General features: G+C 56.7%; 4 protein-coding genes across 4 annotated transcripts; all 4 read right to left on the reverse strand.

Moving 5' to 3' along the window:
• Window positions 1-3,041: 3,041 nt before the first annotated feature.
• LSCM1_06658 (uncharacterized protein) lies at window positions 3,042-5,282 on the reverse strand (the record flags this gene model as incomplete). Its single annotated transcript, XM_067324070.1, has 1 exon — window positions 3,042-5,282. One exon carries the CDS (start codon window positions 5,280-5,282, stop codon window positions 3,042-3,044), a length of 2,241 nt encoding a protein of 746 aa, XP_067179417.1.
• A 2,432-nt stretch (window positions 5,283-7,714) lies between these two features.
• On the reverse strand, window positions 7,715-9,124 carry LSCM1_06659 (uncharacterized protein; the record flags this gene model as incomplete). The annotated part of the gene is made up of 1 exon (XM_067324071.1): window positions 7,715-9,124. The coding sequence occupies one exon, from the start codon at window positions 9,122-9,124 to the stop codon at window positions 7,715-7,717; it is 1,410 nt and encodes a 469-aa protein (XP_067179418.1).
• An 884-nt stretch (window positions 9,125-10,008) lies between these two features.
• LSCM1_06660 (uncharacterized protein) lies at window positions 10,009-12,135 on the reverse strand (the record flags this gene model as incomplete). Its single annotated transcript, XM_067324072.1, has 1 exon — window positions 10,009-12,135. The coding sequence occupies one exon, from the start codon at window positions 12,133-12,135 to the stop codon at window positions 10,009-10,011; it is 2,127 nt and encodes a 708-aa protein (XP_067179419.1).
• Window positions 12,136-21,239: 9,104 nt separating this feature from the next.
• On the reverse strand, window positions 21,240-22,280 carry LSCM1_06661 (uncharacterized protein; the record flags this gene model as incomplete). The annotated part of the gene is made up of 1 exon (XM_067324073.1): window positions 21,240-22,280. The coding sequence occupies one exon, from the start codon at window positions 22,278-22,280 to the stop codon at window positions 21,240-21,242; it is 1,041 nt and encodes a 346-aa protein (XP_067179420.1).
• Window positions 22,281-22,487: the final 207 nt, after the last annotated feature.

Raw genomic sequence — 22,487 nt, forward strand, 5'->3', positions numbered from 1 at the left:
CTGGACGCTGGACAACCTCCTAATTATCCAGTCGATGAAGATTGTGCGTACCACAGCAACAGAAAAGATGACGGAGAAGCCTTCGGGTGTTGTGCTGACTCCTTACAACACGACCACCCGACATGCCGCCAGGGCAGGACAGCGAATCGCCCATTCGGTCACGCACTCATCACCCCTCGACCACACTTGTACCACAGCAAAGTCACGCTCCAGGATGCAGGAAAACTCTCAATACTGCACGAGCACCAGCCGCGATCGCCACACCTCTGCCTTCTTGTGTAGCCACTAAGAGAGCGGGCAGGAGGCCCAGACTGACTCAGCAGGCCGCTTTTACTCGAAGACGCCCCTGCGCGCCGCCCTCTCCACAGTGAATCCATTGAGCCACTTGACACATCCGCTGCGCGCTAGGGATGCGGCCCTGCAGCACCCTGCCGTCCAGCGCTCTCTAAAGATCGCGGATACCTCTCAGCCTTTTAGGCCTCTCTTTCAAGGCACGCCCGCGATGGTGCAAAGGAGGCGGTGCATCAGCACAAAAAAGACAAAAAGACGGAAACTTCATGAGTTCAAAGAGCTTCACAAGTCAACGTGATGTGCAGGAGACACTCTTCACGCCTCAGCGAGATTCGGTCTTCAACCCCCCCCAATGAAGAGGTAAGCCCTATCCTCAAGCACATGCGTACAGTTTTGACAGCCAGCACCCTTGGTGCGAGAGTAAAACCGCGAAGCCTAGACTATTGCTAACAGAACAGCATCACCTACTCGAAAGCGAAGACACCCGGTTGGCAGTTCACGCTTCCCCTTACTCCTCTTGGCGCTCCAAGCGAAATCAGCCGAAGAGCTCAAGGCGTCTTTCGACCCATATGGGCACAACTACTGGCCTCTCGTTCAACTCTTCTGAGCCCGCCCCATCTCCTTCAACTTTGCTATAACTCAAGTCAGACGCAGACAGAAACCCAAACGACGCCAACTGAGCAATCATTGGAGAGGTGCAAGGAGGACACTCTTCAGCCGAATCGAGGATCAGAGCGCGGTGTTCGTCGCCTCCACTCTATCACCATCATTCTCCAGGTGACCATCAGCACCGTCGCAGGAGTCTTCCCACATCGCAAGAGCACGAGGGCGGTGCTCTCAATGCCACAGGCGGCCGTCCTCGTGCATCTCAGCAGAGGGGCACCCATGCGGTTTCTGTGTGCTGCCCGTGCCTATGCCTTCGTGGCAGTGACAGTAGGAAGTGCAGATGATACGCCGCACCCTCGTTCGCGGGGACTGCTGCACCCCCGCCCCCACATCGCCAGTGCCTCTGACCCCCCGCCCTGCTTCAACATGAAGGCACCAGACCCGCTGCTGCGCTCCGTGTGCCACATGGAATCCACGGGCCGCTCGACGGTCAGGGTACACCGCTTCTCACGCCGCGAGCGGATTGCGTGCACCTCCATCGCGCTGCGCCGGCTTCCCTCATTGGGCAGCTATCGCTGTCTCCCGTGGCTCACCCCTCCCGGATGCCGCTTCTGGACGACAAGCTGCGCGCTGGCACATGCCTGTGCACGGCTCCCGTCGCCGCCCGGCTAACGGCTGCCTACCAGTGGTGCGCCGGTATCGGTAGAAGGCATAGTGGCCCTCCCCCTCCCACCCCTACATGCCGACAGCCACACTGGCCTGGAGGAGCAGGGGCGGTGCGCGATCGGTACGGGGGATCCCGAAGGTGCACGCGCGCACTGCAGACGGCATCCGCTGCGCCCGAATGGGCGGGCTGCCGCTGCACAGACGCCTGGAGCGTGGCGAGTGTGCCGCGCATCGTCTCGTCGAGTCCCGCAGAGCCCCGCCGTGTGAGCGGCTGCACCCCAGATGGGGAGGTGCAGCGGCTCGCACGCACGGAGGGCGAAGCACGGCGCGCGGGCGGGGGTGCGGGGTCTGTGGGGGTCGTGACGTGGAACTGGCCCGCTCCCTCCTCGAGCCGACCCGCTGCGCGCCCGAAACACATCCTGCGAATGGCGCAACAGCCGCCACCGCGCCGGCCGGAGGGAGAGGGCGGCGGAGAGCGAGATGAGCGCGCCCGACGCACGGCACGATGCGACGGCATGGCGGCTGGCCCTAGGCGGCGCGACCGTGGGGCCGCGGTGCAGCAGAGGACGCTCACCTGATGTGACGAGCGTCTGCTCCTTTACCTGCACACCGGAACGTGAGCTGCGCTTGTTTGATAAACGAGAGAATTCGGTTGATATGAGGTGGCGACGGGGACAGTGGAAGAGGAGAGAGCCGCAGAGAGGTTGCCTGCCTAGGCGGAATGGATAGTAAGAGGGCGCACTGCTTCCGGCGCCCCTTCCCTCCCCCCGTCACCTCCCACTCTCACTGTGTTCCTTCATGGACAGCTGATTAAAAGGCGCGAAAGGCAAAGGTACTTCTGAGAAAGCAGCCGCTGGTTGACCCACGCCCCATTTCTGCCACAATGAGGTCGCCAAGGCAATTTCCCAAAGCGAGGGTGACGTGCCTTTGACCCTCCGCTGTGTCTTCTCTGCAGGCTCCTTGTCGTTATCTCAGTCGATGGGGGGGCGCCCAGTCCCCTCAGTGAAGTCCCTCCTCGGGTGGCCCCTCTTGTGTCTTCCCTGCTGTTTCGTTTGGAGTTGTGTCCCTTCTCCTCATGTCTCAAGTAGGCAGCACACGGACTTCGCAGTGCCGGTCCCCCCACCAGTGAAATTGTCATGAGCAAAGAAATGCCACGCACTGCCGTTGTTTCCTTCGGCCTTCACTAGTTTCGTGAGCTATCTGCAGGCGCCGCCGGCTTGATGAGAAAGCGGTGCAAGGGCGCGAGAGAAGCGGGCCAAGGGTAGCAGAGAAAAAGACTGTGCGTGAATGGGCCATGTGCCCCCATCCTGCACAGCACCGCTGCACACATCGAAAATAATCTCAAGAGAGAGAGCTGTTCGCCTAACGCCCAAGACAAAGAAAGATTCTCAGAGAAACTGCTCTCACCTCATCCGTAGACGTGCCTCTCTGGCTGGAGCCGCCTGACTCCCTGCATTCGCCCTCCCAATGGCTTTGCGCTATGTCGTCTTCTTGCTGGTAGCGCCATACTGCCGCTGAAGCGCCTGCGTATGATCGCAGCGTTGACAAAGGAGGCTATCACGCTCGCTGCTGGGCATGGTGGCCAAAGCTTGCCGAGATGAGGAAGGATGCAGCGAGCATGAGGAGCCAGGGCCAAGGATGTGCACGTTGTTCCTGCGATGACGGTTAATAGACTGGTAGTAGAGGTACTTATCGAAAAGTGTCTTGGAGATGCTGTACACGCGCGCTGCCGTAATGACAATGGCGCTGTAGTCCGGCACAAAAAACGGCGTCGTGAGGGCCTCCTCGCCGATATAATTGAAGCTCTGCAGCTTTGAGCAGAACGCTTCACCGCCGACGAGGAGTTCCACACAACCGCCGAGCACGAGGAGGAAGCGGTCGGAGTGGATGCCACGGGAAAACAAAATGTGCGCCTTGTCGGTCGCTGCGTTCAGGAACTGGGAGTGGCCGCCCTTAAAGAAAAGCTGTGACTGTGGCGGCATCGCCGGCGCACTGCCCGTCTGCGAACTTGTGACGCTGGGTTCGTCAGGCATCTGCTCCGCTTGCGAGTTCACTGGCAGATCCGCTGTGTTATTCGGCAGGCTGGGGACAGTGGCGCACAGTTGCAGGTCCTTGCACTCCTCAAGCAACAGCTTGATGTACGGAGGCTGCCAGCTGTAGAAGCAAGGCACCGTACGGTTCAGGTAATACGCGACGGCCCACACCTGGGAGTCCGTAAGCGGAATGCTCTCGGTGGGATGGGTGAAGTACGAGTAGAAGTTCACGCGCGGTGCTGTTTCGGGCTCTGTCGGTAGGCGGAGCGCGTTAGGGTAGCGGTCGTCGCCAGGAATATCGACGGCCGCGTAGCGCGGTTCTTGCTCAACCGTGTCGTACCGGTCATACTCGTCGTAGATCTCGGATGCCAGCAGCTCCTCGACCACGTCCTCCATCGTCACAATCCCGACAATTTTCGGTTGCGCCGAGGCAAAGCTGCGCGATATCGGGGACTCCACCCGCCATGTTGCGTCCAAGTCCGTCACGATCGTTGGAATCGCCGCGCCGACTGTATTTGCTTCCTCCTCGAAGACGACCGCCATGTGTGTCTGCGCCTCCAGAAAAAACTTCAGCATCGACGGAAGCGAGGTGACGGCACACACCATGGCGAACGCGCGGTCCTTCGCTTTGACCACCTGCGCGACCGTCAGCGGCGACGCCTCCAAGGACGTATTCACCAACATCAAATCCTTAACGACGAGAATGCTTTCGAAAACTCCGGGCGACGACTCGACGGGAACTCGAGAGCGGCCCGATTTCCAAAGCATTTCCAAAAAGTCCGGAGTGATGAGGTCCGTGCCGCGGACGTACGTCGCCTTCTCGATCGGCGTCATGATGTCCCGCACCTTGCGCTCATGGAAGTCCATGGCTGCCAGCAGCAGGTTCAGCTCGGACTTGGGCATGTGCACGTCCTCGCCACCGTAACGTTCGTAGTGCATCACCATCAGCTTACGCAGCTCCTTCTTGTCATACAGCTGCCCCGTCTCCTCGCTACCTACCACGATGTCGAGAAACCACCCGAGGGAGGCCGACAGCGGGTATGTCAGGATCATCGCCACTTTCACAAACACGGAGCCCGCCGCTGCGACACGCAGCGAATATTTGGAACGGCAGATGGACATGGGCAGAATCTCTGCAAAGAGTACAATGACTAATGTGCTCACGACGAACTTCCAAAGACTGGAGCCGCTGTCGTCGACCACATGTGCGACCGAGCCCTGCGTACGGATGGCTTCCACAACATCAAAGACGTCGCCGAACTCTTGCACAATGAGGACGTTGCACAGCATGTTCGAAATGATGAGGGTGCAGAGCGTCTTGTGCCCGTGCTTGCGCAGAGGCAGCAGCGTCGCGGCGTATGTCGAATCCGGCGCGGGCCCGCTCTCTGCGATGATTTCGAGCGTAAAGGTATTGGCGCACATAACGCCCAGTGTCAGACCTGCGAAGACCGCCGACAGGAAGGCAAACAGACAAATCCGCAGCACGTGATCGAGAAACGTGTAGACGCGCATCGTCTGCCTTCGATTAGCGTTCGCCACTTCCCGGTCAATCACCTGCGAAGGCTCTTTGGTGAGCGGGATCCCGTTTGCGCTGAGCGTCGTCGCCAAAGAAATCCCGTACACAGCGATCATGACGCACATCCGAATCGATCGCACCGCCGAGGCGCGAGGGCGCTTTGCCTTCATCGTCGAGACTGACGGAGAGGCAGTAGTGTGCTCACTCATCTTTTCTACCATTCAACACCCACAGGGTGTGGCCTTCTAAGGCGCATGCACGAAAATAAAGACAACGAGAAGAGGGAAGCGTGGGACGCACATAGAACAGGGCAACCCGAACACGCGCTGTACACGCGGCTGAACGACGAGGCTCACAGAGGAGTGCAAGAATCGCCCAGGAGCGCAAGTGCTGCCACTTGCAGACGACGCTCACTTTCTTTTCCCTATGCCGTGCTCACCGCCTCTGCTGCACAGGCACAGGAAACAACGGCTCAAAAGAGATGCGCCCAAGGTATCTGTGAAGGCAGCTGGAAAGAAAAAAAAGAATGATACCGCTAGGGAAAGCCGCAATGAGAGGGAGAGAAAATCGGTCGGTAAAGCGTGATTTGATCGCGGTATGAGAACTCCTGCAGCTGTGCGTATGTCTGAGTGTGTGTGTGTGTGTCGAGGCACCGCCGCTTTCGTACGGCCCGCAGTGCTGCCGCAGCAAACACAGCAAACACAGCAGACAATGCACACAAGTACGTGGAGGAACGTAGAAAGGACGGAGGAATAGGGAAGTTATTTAAGGCTTGGGGAGGTGGTGTGTGTAGTGGGCGAAAACTACGCCAAGCGCAGCACTCGAAACGCCGTCCACAAAGCCCCTGCAAAGAGTGCTCAATGCTGTGTATCAGCAGTACTGGAGACGGCCTGGGTGTACACCACGTAATGGGTGCTTGTCCGTGTGCGATTGTGCGAGGTCACCTGTGCGCTGCATACGTGTGGGTGTTCGCTACTGCACTTCGTGGCCGACGCTGTTGAATGTGGCTGAGCGCGAGCGCTTACCGCGTGCCCACGCGGGGAATGCAGCAGCAGCAGCAGCGAGAGAGAGAGAGACGGTGAGCAATAAGAAGGAAAGTACGAGAAGTAATCGGGAGGGGAGAGGACCGAAAGAGCGGAAGGGGGCGACGAGTGACAATACCGAGGCGAAAAAAAAGAGATTTATAACGAAGTCTGCGTTGTGTGCGGCAGCAACGGATATCGATATCGGTCCCAAGACAGACTGCATGCGTCCACCCGGTGGAAAGCAGTGTCAGAGAGAGAGGGGGGAGGGAGGAGAGAGTGGGGCAGTGAACAAGGTCGATACTCAGAGAGAGGGGTGCTGCAAGAAGAAGGAAGAACACACTCTTATTCACACAGCTGTGCAAGTGCGACTGGCGCACCACGAAAGCCCGGATTGGCCACTCTACAGCCCCTGTTAGAGACATCTAGACGCACTCACCTTAAGGATCACATAGAGCGAGTGCAACTGGAGAAGCGAACAGCGCGTCTGGCATGTTGGTCCGCCCGCGAAGGCGAAGAGGACCGATGATGTCCATTTTTTCTGTGCTTGCAATTCTTTTTGGCTGTTGTAGAGTGTGAAGCTTTGGCGGTTGTTCGCCTGCTCGGCAGTGCAGTGAGGGACTTCGGTGCTCTCCAGACATCTAGCATCGCAGCACGAAGAAACGCGGCACAAGATGCGGATTAGATATTAGCAATGAAAAGAGAGAGAAACAGAGGAAGTAAGCAAGTGAAAAAGGGGGAGTGAAGGCCGCAATTTCTCGACGACAGGTGACTCCCACCGATCACACAGTTGGCATCAAGCGACGTAAAGCCAGGAAGGGCCTCGAGTGGACGACACATAATGCCGCTACAGGAGCACGCACAGACCTCGTATGGGAAAAAAGGCAACGAGTTCAAGAAGGCGAAAGGGGCGCGAAGCGGTGAGCAGAAGGCACGGTGCCCTCACGCGCTTACCGGCCAGCAGATATACCCCATGGCGACCCAGTGAGCATCTCCCGAAGAGAGTAGCACGGGCTGATCCCAAGGAACAAAGCGAAAGAGAGAGGAGGCTCTGCGAGCCAGAGCAGCCACTGCACCAAAGCTCCTGTTCACGCTCTACATCCATCTCTTTTCGTGTCCCTCGTCAAAGAATCTTGCCCGTCCGTCTCGTATCCACCCGGCCGTCACCTCGCCCGTGTCGGTTTCGCGTCAAGCACGCTCCCCCGCCTGGGTATCCCCTAAATGCGGCGAATGTTCGCGCCCCTTACCACGCTGACCGTAGCACCGATCCTCCACAGATCCTCATCCCATGCGTCCCATCATCTCAGCTGCCCCCACATCATGCGCATGCAAATGAGTAGGCGAGTGCACAGACGCACACACGCCTATCGCCTTCACAGGTGCGCCAACACGCATCGAGCAAAGGGTGAACACACACACACAAAACAAAACAACAAGCGAAAGAAAAACAGAGACACGTGCGAGACTGCGTCGCCCGAGCCCCCTCTGGCCACGTCCCTCCCCCACCTCCGCACCCGCTCCGCAGCGCGGAGACCCACCGAGAGACGCGCGCGCTCGTGCGCCTCTTACCATTACAAGGATTAAAATAGACCTGCACCACAGGCGTACTGCATTGGCCGCTTGCCAGGATGAGCCACGTGGGTAAAGGTGGTGTACTTGGGCGTCATCGAGCAACCTGTGAAGCGGATAAAGGCACCCTTGTTGCCCATCTGATCGCAGTAGTTCGGGGCACTGAACACCGTGATACACTTGCCGTTGTGGTCCACTTCGTAACCCTCCTCCTTCACCTCGTGCGAGCGGACAAGAAGCTTCAAATTGTTGTTCTTCAGAAAGGTCTCTGTGACATCGGGGCCAAAAGAGGGGCAGTCCACGCCGCGCTTGCTCGGCGCACGGCCCGGCATCGGCTGCGGGTCCGCCCAAAGACTCTCACAAATCAACCCGCTCTCAGGGATTTCGCGGAACCGATTTGGCTTCTGCAGTTCGGCGATGGTGATGTCGTCGCGCGAGTAGAGGCCGCCGTGGACAACGAAGACCTGCTCGTTGAGAATGTGCCCGGTGGGGAGGGCGTTGAAGACCTCTGAGAACAAGTCGAATACCTCAGTCGAGTACTTGGCCCGAACCTCCCCCTCAAAGCCGTAGACACGGTTCATGGAAAGTCCCTCGTGGTTGCCGCGGGAAAGAAACACATGCTCCGGGTACAGTAGCTTGTACGCAAAGAGGGTAAGCACGTTCTCAACCGAGTACGATCCGCGGTCGACAAAGTCGCCGTTAAAGAGGTATCGATTCGTAGGTGACGGCTTGCCATTCAGCTTGAAGATGTTGAGAAGGTCGTAAAACTGGCCATGTGTGTCGCCGCAGACAGTAATGTCCTCGGCGTCAGGCACCGTAACTGCCACAAAATTGGGATACGACTTGAACAGCTTCAGTACCTCCAGAAGTATGAAGACGACGTCGCGGCGGTCTATTTTTTTTTCAACGCGAAAGTGCTCCTGCATGGCCTCAACGAATTCCACCGTGATTGCGTCGTTTTCGATGCGCGGGCCATTGTATGACGCGGCGATGGTGCCGAGCTTGATGGTCGCCGACACCGGCTCGCCGTCCTTAGACTTGATGGCGTTTTCAAAGCGAATACGTCTAAGTTCCTTTTCGCACAGGTCATACTTCTGTTGGGCATCTTTCTCCGTTGGCACGAGCTTGAGGACGGCGGCAAACTCCTTCTGCGCATCCTTGAACTTTCCAAGCAGCAGGTGGGCTGACGCCTTGCGGTAGTACGCCTTTACAAAGCCGGGCTCGATCTCGATCGCCTCCTGTGCATCTAAAAGTGCGGCGCCGGGGAGTTCCAGTTTCAGATAGGCAAAGGCACGGTTGCACAGCAGTGTTGGCGTTTTATGCGCTGCGATGGCCTGTGAATACGAGTCGACCGCATGCTGGAACTTCTTTTCCTGGAAGTACGCGTTACCTTCCTGCCTCAGGCGATCAGACTCCTCCATCGTGGGTCAGGAAAGGATCGGAGAGAGTAGCGGAATCTGATTTGCGTATGCCCACAAAGCGGCAGTTCGGGAGGGTTCTACAAAGATGTGTGCGCACGGATGTATTCACCTCCGCACGTGTGACTGTCTGTGGTGCTGCCGCATACGCGGTTTAGGAGGTGTGAAAAAAAGGGGGGCGGCGAGAGGAAAAGAGAGGAGAGAGAGACATCGATAGCAAAGGGCAGACGGCTCGAAGGCCAAGACGCCGGGGGAGGGAGGAGAGTGCAGACGAGCATGGTGATGGGGCTAAACACCCTGACTGGCGGAGAACCCCTTGAGGCCCAGGAAATGCGAGGATCAAACACAAGGACGAGGACGGGTGGCCTGACCGCTTTTAGTGGCGCCCTCACCTAACTATGGTAGGAGAAAGGGCGACTCCGAGAAACCACGGCGAGCGCGACGCACAGGAGAGACGGTCACAATATGAGTCGAGGCGGCCAAGCGCCGCCCCAGGCAGATTGGTGTGTGCGGGAAAGACAACAAATACACATACACGCTGATGGGGCTCCAACCCATACAATCGGCAGCTGCTCGCGGCACACGCGCACACCTCCTACAAACGAGCCTGCGATGACGCTGCGTCGATCCAAAAGAGAGAGCGGGTGAGCAGGTGAGCAGGGAGTGAGGCATTTCGCTACAGTCCACGTCCTCCATAGGGAGAGTCCCCCCCCAGTGGAAGAGCCGTCTTCAAAGTGGGGTGGGCATGGGATCGAATTTGTGAGGGGGTGAGCGTGCGGTTGTTACGCAGGGCAGCCCGACAGATCTTTCGATCAGCAACACAGAATGCACTCATCACAAAAGAGAGAGACGAATCGCGCACCGAAGCACGGATGGACAGCGCAGCACTACACGAGGGTGCCGCGGTTGAGGAGGGTACTCGACTCAGCCGCCGAAGTCGGTGCGCGTTCCACGTAGTGCATAGGAGCCTCCTGCAGGAATGGGGCCACAGCCGAGATGTCATCGGTGTAGAAGCGATCGAGCTCCCCCTTATCGAGAAGCTCCATCGATTTCTGCATAATGCGGAACAAACGGTCAGGGAAGTGGTCCGTAAGCATTGTCGGAGACGCCAACAACATCTGTACTGCCTCAACGTCACGCACAACGGGAATAAACACCTCCTCGTTGTATCGTCGGCATCCTGATACGGGGCAGGTGCTGGTGCACACCTCGACAACCTTGACGAAGTGGATCATAAGACTACAGTTGTACATCTTCTGCGTCTCACCTATCGCCATGCATGGGGTGTGCTGCAAGAATTCACGGAACAAGGTGCTCTCGGCTGACCGCCTTCCCTGAAGGTCGGCCGAGGTGGAAGGGTGGAAGGGCTTAGCAATCTCACCAGTACGTAGCGCATTCATGAAGATGACGTTCTTGTTCATGTTCGAGGCGGCCAGGACGTCAAAGATGGCCTCGCGGAAGAAGTCGAAGGTGTGTTGCGCCAAACGAGGAACCATATCATAGCCCATGCACGCAGCCGCCACAAAGCTCTTCTGATACTCCATCACTGCCTTAGACACGGTGCCGCCAGGTGGTGCGTAGGCCAGGCAGCGCAGGCGGCCGCGCAGCATCGGGTGATCAGACCAAAGTTTCGCCGACAAAATGAGAGCCACGCCGGCACCGAGAGAGTGTCCGAGGAGCACCACCTTCTTGCCAGCGAAGCGGCCGCAGAGAAGCTCCGGCAGAATGCCGTGCTGGTGGAGGTTATCGAGCATGTTGAAGGCGCACCGAACCATGCCGCCGTGCGCGTAGTACTCGCTCGCAGGCACGCGAGGTGGCGTGTCGCGCAGCTCCAGCATCACGGGCAGAGCCGCAAAATCCGTGACACAGTCTTCGATGGACATGCTACCTCGGATGGCGATGACCACGGCGTCGCTGCTGCGGTCATAGGCGACATAGTGCACGGGTTTGAAGACGTTGTTGTCCCAGTTAGTGAGCAGCAAATCCTCCTCGGGGAGGCGCGTCTCTTGCAGCAGGGCTGTCACGTCGCAGAAGCACCTTTGGCCGACGTGCTCGCCAGGGTGGCTGCGGCAGCACATGCACGGGTCAAAGTAGCAAAGCCGTGCGAGGCCGGTGCCGAGGTGCTGGAACTCGAAGAGAAGCCATCCGTAGGCCGCAACGAAGAACCGACTATACTGCTGTAGCTCATGCGCCCAGGCGCGCTGCTCTGGTGTGAGGCGCTGCGCCGGTATAGCCTGACTCGACAGGCGCTCAGGGTACCCCTGCGGATTGGGCCCGTAGTTGACCGCACGAGAGAGCAATTCGCGAGAGCGGCTCTGATAGCCGTGCAAGAGAAGGGCGCCTGCTGCAATGTCGCTCGGCACGATGTCGAACCCACGAAACGCAATGGCGAACACGTGAGCAAGGTCTGTGTAGGCTTCCTCCGCCTGGCTCCGCTTACCACAATGGCAGCAGAAAATGCGGAACCGATCCCACCATGCGTTGACATAGTCGCTGCTGTTGCGGTACACATGCCGCCCTCTGGGGTCGAAGGCGATGACGAAGAAGCCGAGGTAGAGCGCGCAAACGCTGAAGTTGGCGAGAATAGTGCCGCGCAGCACATGGACCGTCGACGGCCGGGTGCAATACGTCGTCTCCGCGTCGAAGATGGCGAGTTTCGCAGCGATGCAAGCAAACACCAAGATGGCCGCCATGCAGACGGTGTTGATGTATAGCATCAAGGGCACAGCCTTGCGCTTGGAGACCTCAAAGACGCCACCGCGCATACTGAAAGCAGCTGTAAACACAAACAGCACCGCGCTCACAATGTTCGTGCAGAGAAGTCTCATCATAGACAGCCCCCACGCGACGCTGGCGGTGTCGCATTCGTCCAGATAATTGAATCGATCGGTGTTCACCCGACATGCTATAAGGAAGGCGCTTCCGCCGAGCAGCATGGCGTGCAGGGCGCTGGAGAAAGCGAAGTCATCGGTGCCGACCCGCCACGACCGCCCCAACCACATCAAGGACGGCATGGCACCACCTCGTGAATCAATAAACGCCACGAAAGTCCTCAGGCGAAGAGGTGGCACCAATCGCAGCTGTGCTGGAGAGGAGAGAGCGCGCTCGCACGGCTGAGGGGATTGTGAGAAACGACCGTAAGAGAAGTGAGCATCACCCGTCATAGCCTCCACAGTGTCGAGGCGGGGCCCACCACAGCAAAAGGGGAAATGCGAGGCGAAAAGGAGACGAGCAATGGGAAATGCGTTCACGCGTGAAAGGGCGCAACCGTCCCACGAGGGGCGAGGGAGCGGGGGAGGGGCCTCGCGCGGCGTGTGCCACATACCAGAGGAGGCAAGCAGAGGGCACACTGTGCAGATCCACGACCCCTTCCCCAGCACAGCATAGATGATTCTCACAAGGGCAGCGAAATGCTGAAGATGTGCAGTGCTTCCGAGGCAAGATATTCCCGCTGTGAAGCGAGAATGAATCACTGCGAGCCCTTTTCTCTTCGTCACGGAAGAGGGCGTGGGAGGGGGTGCAGATACGTTGTATATTTATCTTCGCGGCACCTTCACTCGTGCTCGTCGTGGTATATGCAAAAAAGACAGTCGAAAAGAGTCACGTGCGGTCGTAAAAAGAAAGGGAAAGCGCTCAACAAAAATCAGATGGTCGGCGGCGGTGGTGAGCAGTGAGCCAATGGGTGAGAGAGTGAAAGAGAGGCGCGAGAAGGAACAGAGGAGCCGATGCGAAGAAAATCTTCCAACTGATAGGGCAAACCCAAAGAAGGCAGGCAGATGGCAAAACTATCGCAAGGAAGTGCATCGCACAGCAGCGCTGACGAGGGTGAGGAGGGCAGTACAACAGAGACATGTGCAGTCGTCGAGAAGCTCCCTGCGCTGGCCCCAGCATTCTTCCCTTCTGTAGCACATCATATCGTACGTCTTTTCCTCTGCTTGTCACCGAATGCTTCTCCATCTTTGCGCTGCGTTTCGGGGGGTGCCTGTATTTTCGTCTGCCTCTCTCCCCCCTTAGCAGGGAAGGCGTACCTTCCCTTTCTGCATGCGTAGCCTTTCTTTTCCCCGACGGCTGTCCTTTGGTTCGCTCTCCATCACGCTCATTTGCCTACAGCGGTTCTGTTCTCGTATGTGGCACAAAACAAAAAAAACTATTTAACTTCTCTTCCACCGTCACCGCTGCCCCCGCCCTCGCCGCCTATGCCCTTTCGAAACTTTGGCCGAACCTCGTGTTCCCCTTTCACAAACAAAGACGCGCACACAGGCGCTCGCATGAGTCACACCGCGTCCATTTGCTCATGAGCGAGAACCGACAAAAAGAATTGAAAGGTGCAGCGCATGTGCACAGGAGTAGAGGGAGGAGGGCAAGGAGGATAGAGGAGAGAAAGTGTGTAGAGGAGGTTGACGTAACCGTGACTGATGGTAGGCGTGATGTGACAGAGAAAACATAAGCTCATGCGTGCTTCGTCACACCTTTTTAACTCTCTCGTTGTGGTCCCTCTTATGCTTTAAAAGAGCTCTCTTCTTTTGCCTTCTCGTCTATCTCAGCCGATGGAAGGACTAATGCGCACCAGTCTGGGAATAAAACTGCGGCAGCATTGTGGCGCTGACATCCATACGGGAGACAGAAAGGGCCGAAATAGGGGCCATGCTACCAGCCTGCACGCGTGCCCAGATGTCCCTCTGCGACGCGCAGCGCGTTCCCACCGCCGCCAACGACAGCAAGAGAAGCTCAGTGGCAGACACAAAGAGAAAGAGAGAGAGAGAAAGAGGGGCCGGCGAGCGAGAAGGCGAAGCCGACCTGAGCAGAGCTGTGAGGCAGCGGGAACAACGAAGAAAGCAATTTTTGAAAAAGACCGCCATTAGTGGGCTATCACACCTCCCCAGCCGATGAGCGCGGATGTGTACAACACCGCGAACGTAGTGGTCAAGCGGGAGAGCAAAAAAAAAAGTAAGGTGCGGAGGAGAAGGGCCGAGAGGAGAACGAGTTGCCCTGAGCACACACAGAGGAAGGAAACATAATAAACTCAAGCGAAACGGGAAGATCCGAACGAGTTACGATGCACTTAAAAACACCCAGAGAAGAGGAGGAGGGGGGTAAACAAGCGCGCGCACGCAGAGAAACGAGCGACGCGACAGAATCGAGAAACATACAAGAAGAGGAATCTGAAGGGAGAGGGGGGAGGGGGAGAGAGAAGACGGAGGGAGGGCAGCTAGTAAACAATATGGGGCGAACGCAAGAGCTAAACAGAGAAGAAAGCGTCATTCATATGGGAAAAGAAAAGAAAGAAAGTAAAGAGGGGCGGGGAGAGAAGAGAGAGCATACCTGACCGCACCAAAGCGAAAAAGAGAGAAGGGCGAGAGAGAGACGTAGAGGGGAATGCAATACGGAAGGGCGAAGAAAAGGGAAGCACGTTAGCTCTTCATTCCGCGGTGGTGTGGGCGGGGCGGGAGTGTGAGGCGCTCGGGAGAGTGCGAGACCACATATTTCGATGTCCATTTATATGTATACACAGAAGGAAAAGGCAAGTCAACGAAAGCAAAGATTTCAGCATGGGGTGTAATGCGGAGAACCCAAAAAGCACCGAAAACAGACGTGACGGGTGGAATAGGTTAAAAAGGGGGAGGGGCGAAGGGGGGGTGCAGTCCTGCAAATAACGTACAAGACACAAACGCAGAAGCCGCTGGTGGTTGTGCTTCATCTCCTTTCCCCCAGAAGAGCAGCGGCTACCGAGCGTTGCTGCGATTCTGCGCATCATCGCCATCACCGCCACCTCCCCTCCGTAGACAGCTGCTCGGTGTTGCGCACCATCTCCTACTCTCACAGGTAAGGTAGAAGCAGAAACAAGGAAGTTAGGAGAGAGAAGAGAAAGGGCAGTAATGGTCTTCAGAGCAGATGCGCGGATGCCAGAGCATCCCAAAAGACGCAACGCACGTTGATTCCTGCAGGTGCTTGCGGAGAAGGCAAGAGGCTCAGCCGGTGCTGACAGGGGTCAATGGACGAGTATCACACAGACAAGTGAATTTATACTGCTCCAACACGTATCCAATGCCCTGATGACTAGGCCTTCTCTCTCTTCTAACTCCCCTTCGCTACCTTGACCCCAGCGTCGCCGTTTCTGTAGCCCACTTACCTCTGGCAGCGGCAAAAACGAGATCAATAGTGACCACACTGTGGCCGAGTAGAAGGAGCTGAGCTCAACAGCGAGGGATGCAAGCGAAGAAAGAGAAGGCACAATAGATTATGGCGTATGGGGGGAGGAGGAGGAGATGCAGATCACGAGAGGATGTGAGACAGCCTCATGCAAACGGCGGCGCGCAGCAACAAAATGGTACGCCTCTTCTGTTAAGAGGAGCACCCACCAACCAGCTGTGATATTTTCTGTTCTTCTGTGACCGCCAACTGCTGCGTCTATCATCCAAGAAAGAGAACCATAGGCTAACGGGGGGTACTGCAAGAGTTTGAGATGGCTAAACCGTGCGTCTGTGCGTGAGGGGGAGGAGGAGGAGAGAGAGCGGTTGATTAGGGGAGGGTAATGCAGCCATAAAAAAAACACCACGAGGTACGCCACTAAAGAGATGCGAGGACGGCAACGAGGACGAGACACTTTGACGGAGAAACAAAAATCTCAAGGAACAGTAACAGTCATACAGATGTGTAAATTTGCATATATATATGTGTGTATGTATAAGTGTATACAAGTGTATGTTAGTGTGCATCAAACAGAGCCCACAGTGCACGTAACGAAAAGAGGTGAGATAAAGAAAGGCTGCGAAGTGCGCGCACACACAAACTCACGTGCACGCAGAAAAAAGGGAAAGAGGGGTCCCCGACAGCGCATGTGAGGGGCAGCGGCTCAGGGTGACCAGAAATCAAGATGAGCAGCTGACTTTTCGTCTTACCGTGAATGGTATTCTGACGCCCGATGTCAAAATATCTTTACCGCCCCGAAAAGACCTGAGTCACCCTCCCAAGCCCTACCTGCACACGTGTAACTCTTCCTCTCTCTCCCTTCTTATCTGTGAGTGTGTTCGCGTGGCGGTGCGCGCGCCAGCTCTCCCGTTTTCGAACTCTGCTTCTCTGGGCCGTGACATTCCCATATGTGTCCCTGAGCCCCTCTGTACACAATGACCGCGCCAGCGAAACGCGGCCGCGCCGCGGGATGGCAGGAAGGGGGTGCACGCGGTGAGCTCGAGAAGGCGTGTCGGGGCGTGTTTGCGTCGGTGTGTCCTAATGGACTTTGAAAAAAGAACTGCGCGGTGGGCTCGGAGTCCCTTCTGCGCCGAAAAGCGCCGTCACGCAGCCATGCAGAGGTGAAGGGTGGGCGGAACAAAGGGGTAGAGACGATGCTAACTATGATAAAAAAAAACATGACCGACGTGTCGAGCGAAGAAGAGTCAGGGAGTGCCGTCTACGACGCAATCGAGCCAACAGAAAAAACGAGCGTCATAAGGTGAAGGCATGCGCGTATCCCTGTCCTCTGAATTCACGCTCGCTCGACGGCCACGCTTCCTTTCGCCCAATGGAGAGTGAGCGCCGTAAAGCCGGCGAGGGAGGAGAGAAGAAGAGCTCTACGCAAACCGCGCGCACGCGCATACATGAAGAGCAGAAAAGGCATTGACGAGCGAAGCGACGCGCAGCCGCGCAAGCGTAAAAAGGGAAAAGCACACGATTGGATATTCCAACTCGTGATAGTGGGAGGAAAGGGCGAATGAATGGTACAACAGCGGATAAAAACGTCTGAGCACACCCAAAGAAAGACGATGTAAAATCACACGAAGGAAACTCTGCGCCTCTTCTACGATCGCATCCTGTGTTGCTGCTCCGCGCAGCAGGGCAGCATCGTGCATATCAGGACTCTCGGGTTCTGCCTTCTCAGCAGCTAATAGCGATCAACGTGCACATCACACCTTCGCTTCTGGCCCAATGCCCGCTGTGTGCGGTGACTGTCAACGAGGCAGGTCCGGAGAGGCAAACAAGGACGACGGCAAGGGGGCTTGGGAGGAAAGACGGTTATGATGCGGGAGGGTAGGGAGGCATCCCACACACGAGGGAGACAAGCGGAAGAAAAAAAAAGAGGTCCACCACATGAAAACACCCGGCTCCATGAAGTTATGCAGCACGTCGCTTCGCGTATGGCTTCTTACGCGCGGCTAGGATACGGCTCAGATCGCGCATTGCACAACAGCACAACTACCCGCTGCTGCCTCCCTTCGAAATGGCCTCTCCTAGCGCCCAGGCCCACGCGGACTCCATTAGATGCGCCTCGATTATGAGAAATAGGTGAGGCAGAAAAAAAGACAAGGAGGAGAGCAAGCAGAGGCGTCTAGACACTCACACACGTCAAGCACACACGTGAAAACGAATAAAGACGAGAAACGGCGAAAGTGGTGCGCCGTCTGATACTGTCGAAGGCAACCTGAATCGACGGACAAATACACGAGACTATGGAAATGAATCTCTGCTGGCCCGGTTTGAGGACAGACAGAGCCCACAGAGAGAAAGACAGAGCCGCCACTTGTGCAGCCCTCATCTTCACTCTGCTCGACACTGACAGAGACTGCGGAAAAAGGTCAGGAGGACTGGAGGAAGTAAACAACAAGGAGAGGGGGGAGGGGAAGGAGACGGAACGCTTCGATCATTTCGAATAAAATGCCAAAATTGCACAAGCCATCTTGCGGAGAGAGAGAGAGGGCGAAGGGCAGAGGTGGAAGGCGACCGGAGGATCCACGAACAGAGCGGATGGGAGGATGCGAAAACAATAATGAAGGGAAAAAAACCGAGACTGAGCAAGAAGGGTGACTCGTGTAGACGGCGGACACGAGCGCGACTCCCATAGACCTTGCGTGCACTTTTTTTCGCTCGGACTATCCCACCTGTCGCGCAGAACGACATCGAAGCGTTGCGCCATCCAGCCTCCGCCGCGTGGATCGACTCAGCTGCGCAGAGATGCCTTGCATTAATGCAAAGACTCGGCCAGCTCACGACCGCCAGTGCCCCAAGTCAAGCCCACCTGCACTGTACGCATTTCCAGAGGCACTTCCATCATGCCGCTAGGCACTAGACTGCCTCCCTCTATCACCACCGTGAGGCTCAGCCAACCAACACCAGGAAGAAAAGCGAAGGCCGCTTTGAGATGCGTTGGCACGATTTGGATACGTTGAATATCCAATAAAGGACCTGAGCGCGTTCTCCAGCGGAGGCCCCTTCGAAGCGCCGCCATTGATACCAGCATCCCTACAAGTACGTCTTGCCCACCTTCCGAGCGTCTTAGTTGCTCGACACTATCACCGTCAGCGGCGCTTTCGTATTGGCAGCGGGAGAGGGGCCTGCGTGTCTTCGAGCTGAAGAGGCACTGAATTCCTATGCGGCACGGCCATTACATTGATTATCAGCAAAAAGGGGCAAAGGGAAAAAATAAAAGAAACAGAAAGAACAGGCGATAGGGCGCGCACACGGAAAGGGGCAAAAAAAAACGAATAGGGGAGCGCAAGTGACAGCACCAGAAGAAACAGACGAAATTTTAAAAAAAAGAGAGAGATTGGAGCACATTAGCATAGAAAGACAGATGCAAGAGGGTTAGCCGCTCGTCAAGAAATAAGCCCGTACCTGGGAGAGGGGAGGGATGTGTACGATGTTGCTTGTGTCTGTGTGTGCATGTATAAATGTATATAAATATAAATACATATAAATACATATGTTTGTGCATGTGCGTGCCTCAGACTTCATGCATCTTTGTTCGGTTGACTCATGCAGCATATTTTTATCCGTTTTTTGTCCCTCTTCATTCCCAGTGCGCTTATGTGTGTGGACGCGTCTTTCGGCCCCTTTTCATAGCTTCTCTCGAGCCCCTTCTTGAAATCGGATTTATGGCGCTCAGACAGTCAAGGATGAGGCTCGGAGAAGACGTACTGGATGGATAAAAGAACTGCTTCCTCTTCAACGCTCACACAGGGGGCATGAGGGCGATGAAGATTCGAGCGTGGGGCGCGGAGGATGAGAATGGGCGTACATGTTTCTATGGAACACATTAAAAGGGGAAAGGAGAAGTCGGGCCAAGAAGGGAGAGAGGTCATACACCGCTCGCTTAGGCATACATACAAAACGCACCAAGAAAAAAAAGAGGTAAGGGGGTGGGGGAAGAAAGAATGGACGGGCGGAGCCTCAAAGTAGCCCAAAGCGAAATACAGCGGGCAACTTGAGAAGTAGAAAAAAAAAGAAGGTGCCGTAGCCAAGCTTAGATGATAGAAACGGTGCCTTTTTACGTGAGATGAGGTGAAGGGGACTAAGAGCGTGACAAACTGAAGCCAGGCTCACATGGAGAACCACCAGTAAAACCCGCTTGGGGAGAGCGCGCACGACCCCGGTAAAGGGGAAGGAAAAAGCCAAAAACTTCGAACTATAAGACGCGTGGAACCAGAGGGACGCGCACATGCATAGGAGCCACTACGAACATACGCAACCCTACCGAACTCTCCTGCTACCCTTCCTAGGCAACCCTCACGCGTAAAATATCCCTCATCGCCCTTTCAACATGTATTTTACTGCGGCAGTTCACAGATGCGCCTGTTTACTTCACTACGCAAGACCTCGCCGAGGCAGACGATACACGTAGATTGCTGTGTATGTGTGTGTGCGTGTGTGTATATGCGGGATAAAGAAGCAACAGTGGCGTCACGTAATTGTGCTTCATCTCGTCCTGCCTGGCGGCTTCTCCTCTATCAAAGAGAGGAATCGGCATGCGGGGCCCAAAAGGAGAAGGAGGAGGGGAAAAGAGGAGCCGCACGGGGATGTGGGGGGAGAAGAGGGGGAATACAGTGGGGTGGTAAGTGCCACCGGCGATGTCGGTGGTGAGAGCCCATCTGCAGGCCATCAAGAAGAAGCGGTGGGGAAGCGGAGGAATTCGGTACGCTCACATTTGTCCAGTGCACCCGAGATAAGAGAAACCCAATCAGAGGAACCCAACGGAAAAAAAAAACTGAGACGAAAAAAAAAGGCGAGTGGAACGAGCGAGCAGTGACGGCCACACAAACAAATGCCTCGTTCACTCTCAATTTGTGGTTACGTATACATATGTGTACACCCATCTCCATGCGCATCTGTGTCTGCGTGTGCGTTGAAACAGAAAAAACGAACACCAACCCAAAGCAAATGCCAAATTCAAAAAAAGGAGGAGGAGGGGGGCGGTGCAGGGTAGAGCGGAGTAGGAAAACATATGGAGCAAAGAATAAAAGCATACGTGCAGGCACGCACTTTTTCACGCACATCCGCTTCGGGACCAACGCCGCCGACAAGGCCACATGGCGCCCTCACTCTCCTCACACGAGCACACGGGAGAACTCGGGTACACACACACACAGGCGCGCAACAGCCCAGCAGAGCTGTGCAGGGCCCCTACTGGTGATCTGAAGAGGGGCCTACTGGGGGACCGGGGGCACTCAAGGGAAGAGGAAAGAAGAGAGGCGTTGCATAAGGTGCGAGGGGCGCGAGTGCCAATGACCCGTACGCGACAAAACGACCGAGAGAAAAAAGGGATCGGCCGTGCGCGTGATGCTCTGCTGCGAGCGCCTGTACGGCAGTAAAAATGAAAAAAGGGTAAACAGAGAATAGTGCATTTGTGCGGCGGTTGGTGCATCCATGCAGGACCGGAGTGGCCACCCCGCCTCGAGATGCAGCAGTTGGTGCAATGAGCCCTTTTCATGTGCTAGCGTGCAGTGGTGCGCTGCGAGGGGCGAGGGAGGAGGGGGGGCGTACTTCTGCATAGCCACGTACGTGAGGAGAAACAGAAATGAAGACCAAGTAGGCAGGACATAGTGGCGTGCATAGACAGAGGGCTTCACCTGCTTTGCCGGGGGCCAGCAACCGCATCAAGAACCCTGGTCGAGGGGCACTCACAAGCGCAGAAAGAAGAGGCACTACGAATCAGACGTCGGGACCCCCCAAGCCACTGCCTGCCGCTCCGTCATCCCTCTTGCCCCGCGTCCTCCCCCCTCCTCTTCATCGGCCTTCGCCCTCGCTGTCGACCCTGAAGGACGAGCACCTGCGCACGGGCGCAACGATCCCAACAAAATATGGAGAGAAGCAGGGGCACTTCAAGGGCAGCGCGAGGCGCAGGCAGTCGTCAAACATACGCCTTCCCACCCCACAGCAAGTACGGGTTATGGCAGAAGCGTCCGCTATGGCTTCCGTCACTGGCACTGCGCGGCAGCGACGAGTTCGATGAGTCGCAGCAGATCGGTCGGGGCACCAATGCGGGGAAGGGACGCGTGGGCGCCACTGCTGCGACGTCCAACTGCGAACCACAGCAAGAGCGGCTTGGTGTGTTTGCCACGGAGTCCTCAGAGGAAGAGATGAACTGTGGCGCATGCGATAGACTGAGCGACTCCACGCAGCTTCTGCTCGGCGCACTCACCTCCAGCGCACTAAGTGGAGCGATGGCCGGCAGAGAGGAGCAAGCAATGATGGCCAACGAATTGAATGCTGTGGTTTCGCTGGCGTTGCCGTCCGAACGAGAAGTCTCTAGGTGATGCCTCTTGGACTTCACGGCGTCGTTGATCAGCTTGCCCATCAGCGGGATGCCGCGGCACTGGGGAAAGGCGCAGGTGTTGTGCACCGCGCGCAGGGCGGCCTCCGCCGCGCCGAAGTTCTCAAACGTGATGAATGCAATGCGGCGGCGCTCCGTCGAGTCGGCCAGCGGCGCCGTGTCGTTGTGCATCGTCACCCTCACCACCGAGCCGTGGCTGCTCACCAGATCCACAAGGTCCCCCTCCGTCGCCTCCAGCGGCACGTTGCGCAGGAACAGCTTGTTCATCCTCAGCCGGTCACTCCCAGCCGGCGTGCCGTCGTGCTGCTGCTTCGCCCACTGCACAGACACCGTCTTGCCGAACAGCGGCATGCCGTGGGCGTCGCGCAGCGCACGCACCGCCTCCTCATGCGCCTCGTAGCGCACAAATGCCGTCCCAAGGCTCTGCCCGCTGTGGATGTCGCGCATCACCATCGACGAGGTGATGTTGCCGAACACAGAGAAGATCTCGCGCAGACGGTTGTCGTCCACCTCGCGCGGCAGGTAGCGGATGAAGAGGTTCGTGCTGCTCGGCGTGTAAAACTGCAGCTGAGTAAGGCAGTGGGACGCGCCGATGGTGGTGACGGGAACGTTTTGCATTGTCGACGGCGGGGCTGTGTGGGACAGGGAGACCACTCGTGCGCAGGTGAGGCGATGGGACACAGTGAGAGCGGAAAAAAGAAAGCGGACGAAAATAATCTGAAGAGGCAAACACAAAAAAGGGCGAAGAGAGCGGTTACTCGGAATAACTGCTGCGTGGCGCAATATGGAGAGAAAATCGGTTGGTCACCAATGCGCAGACGCACA

This window comes from Leishmania martiniquensis, chromosome 18 (genome assembly GCF_017916325.1).
Source record: "Leishmania martiniquensis isolate LSCM1 chromosome 18, whole genome shotgun sequence".
In the NCBI taxonomy this organism is placed as follows: domain Eukaryota; phylum Euglenozoa; class Kinetoplastea; order Trypanosomatida; family Trypanosomatidae; genus Leishmania; species Leishmania martiniquensis.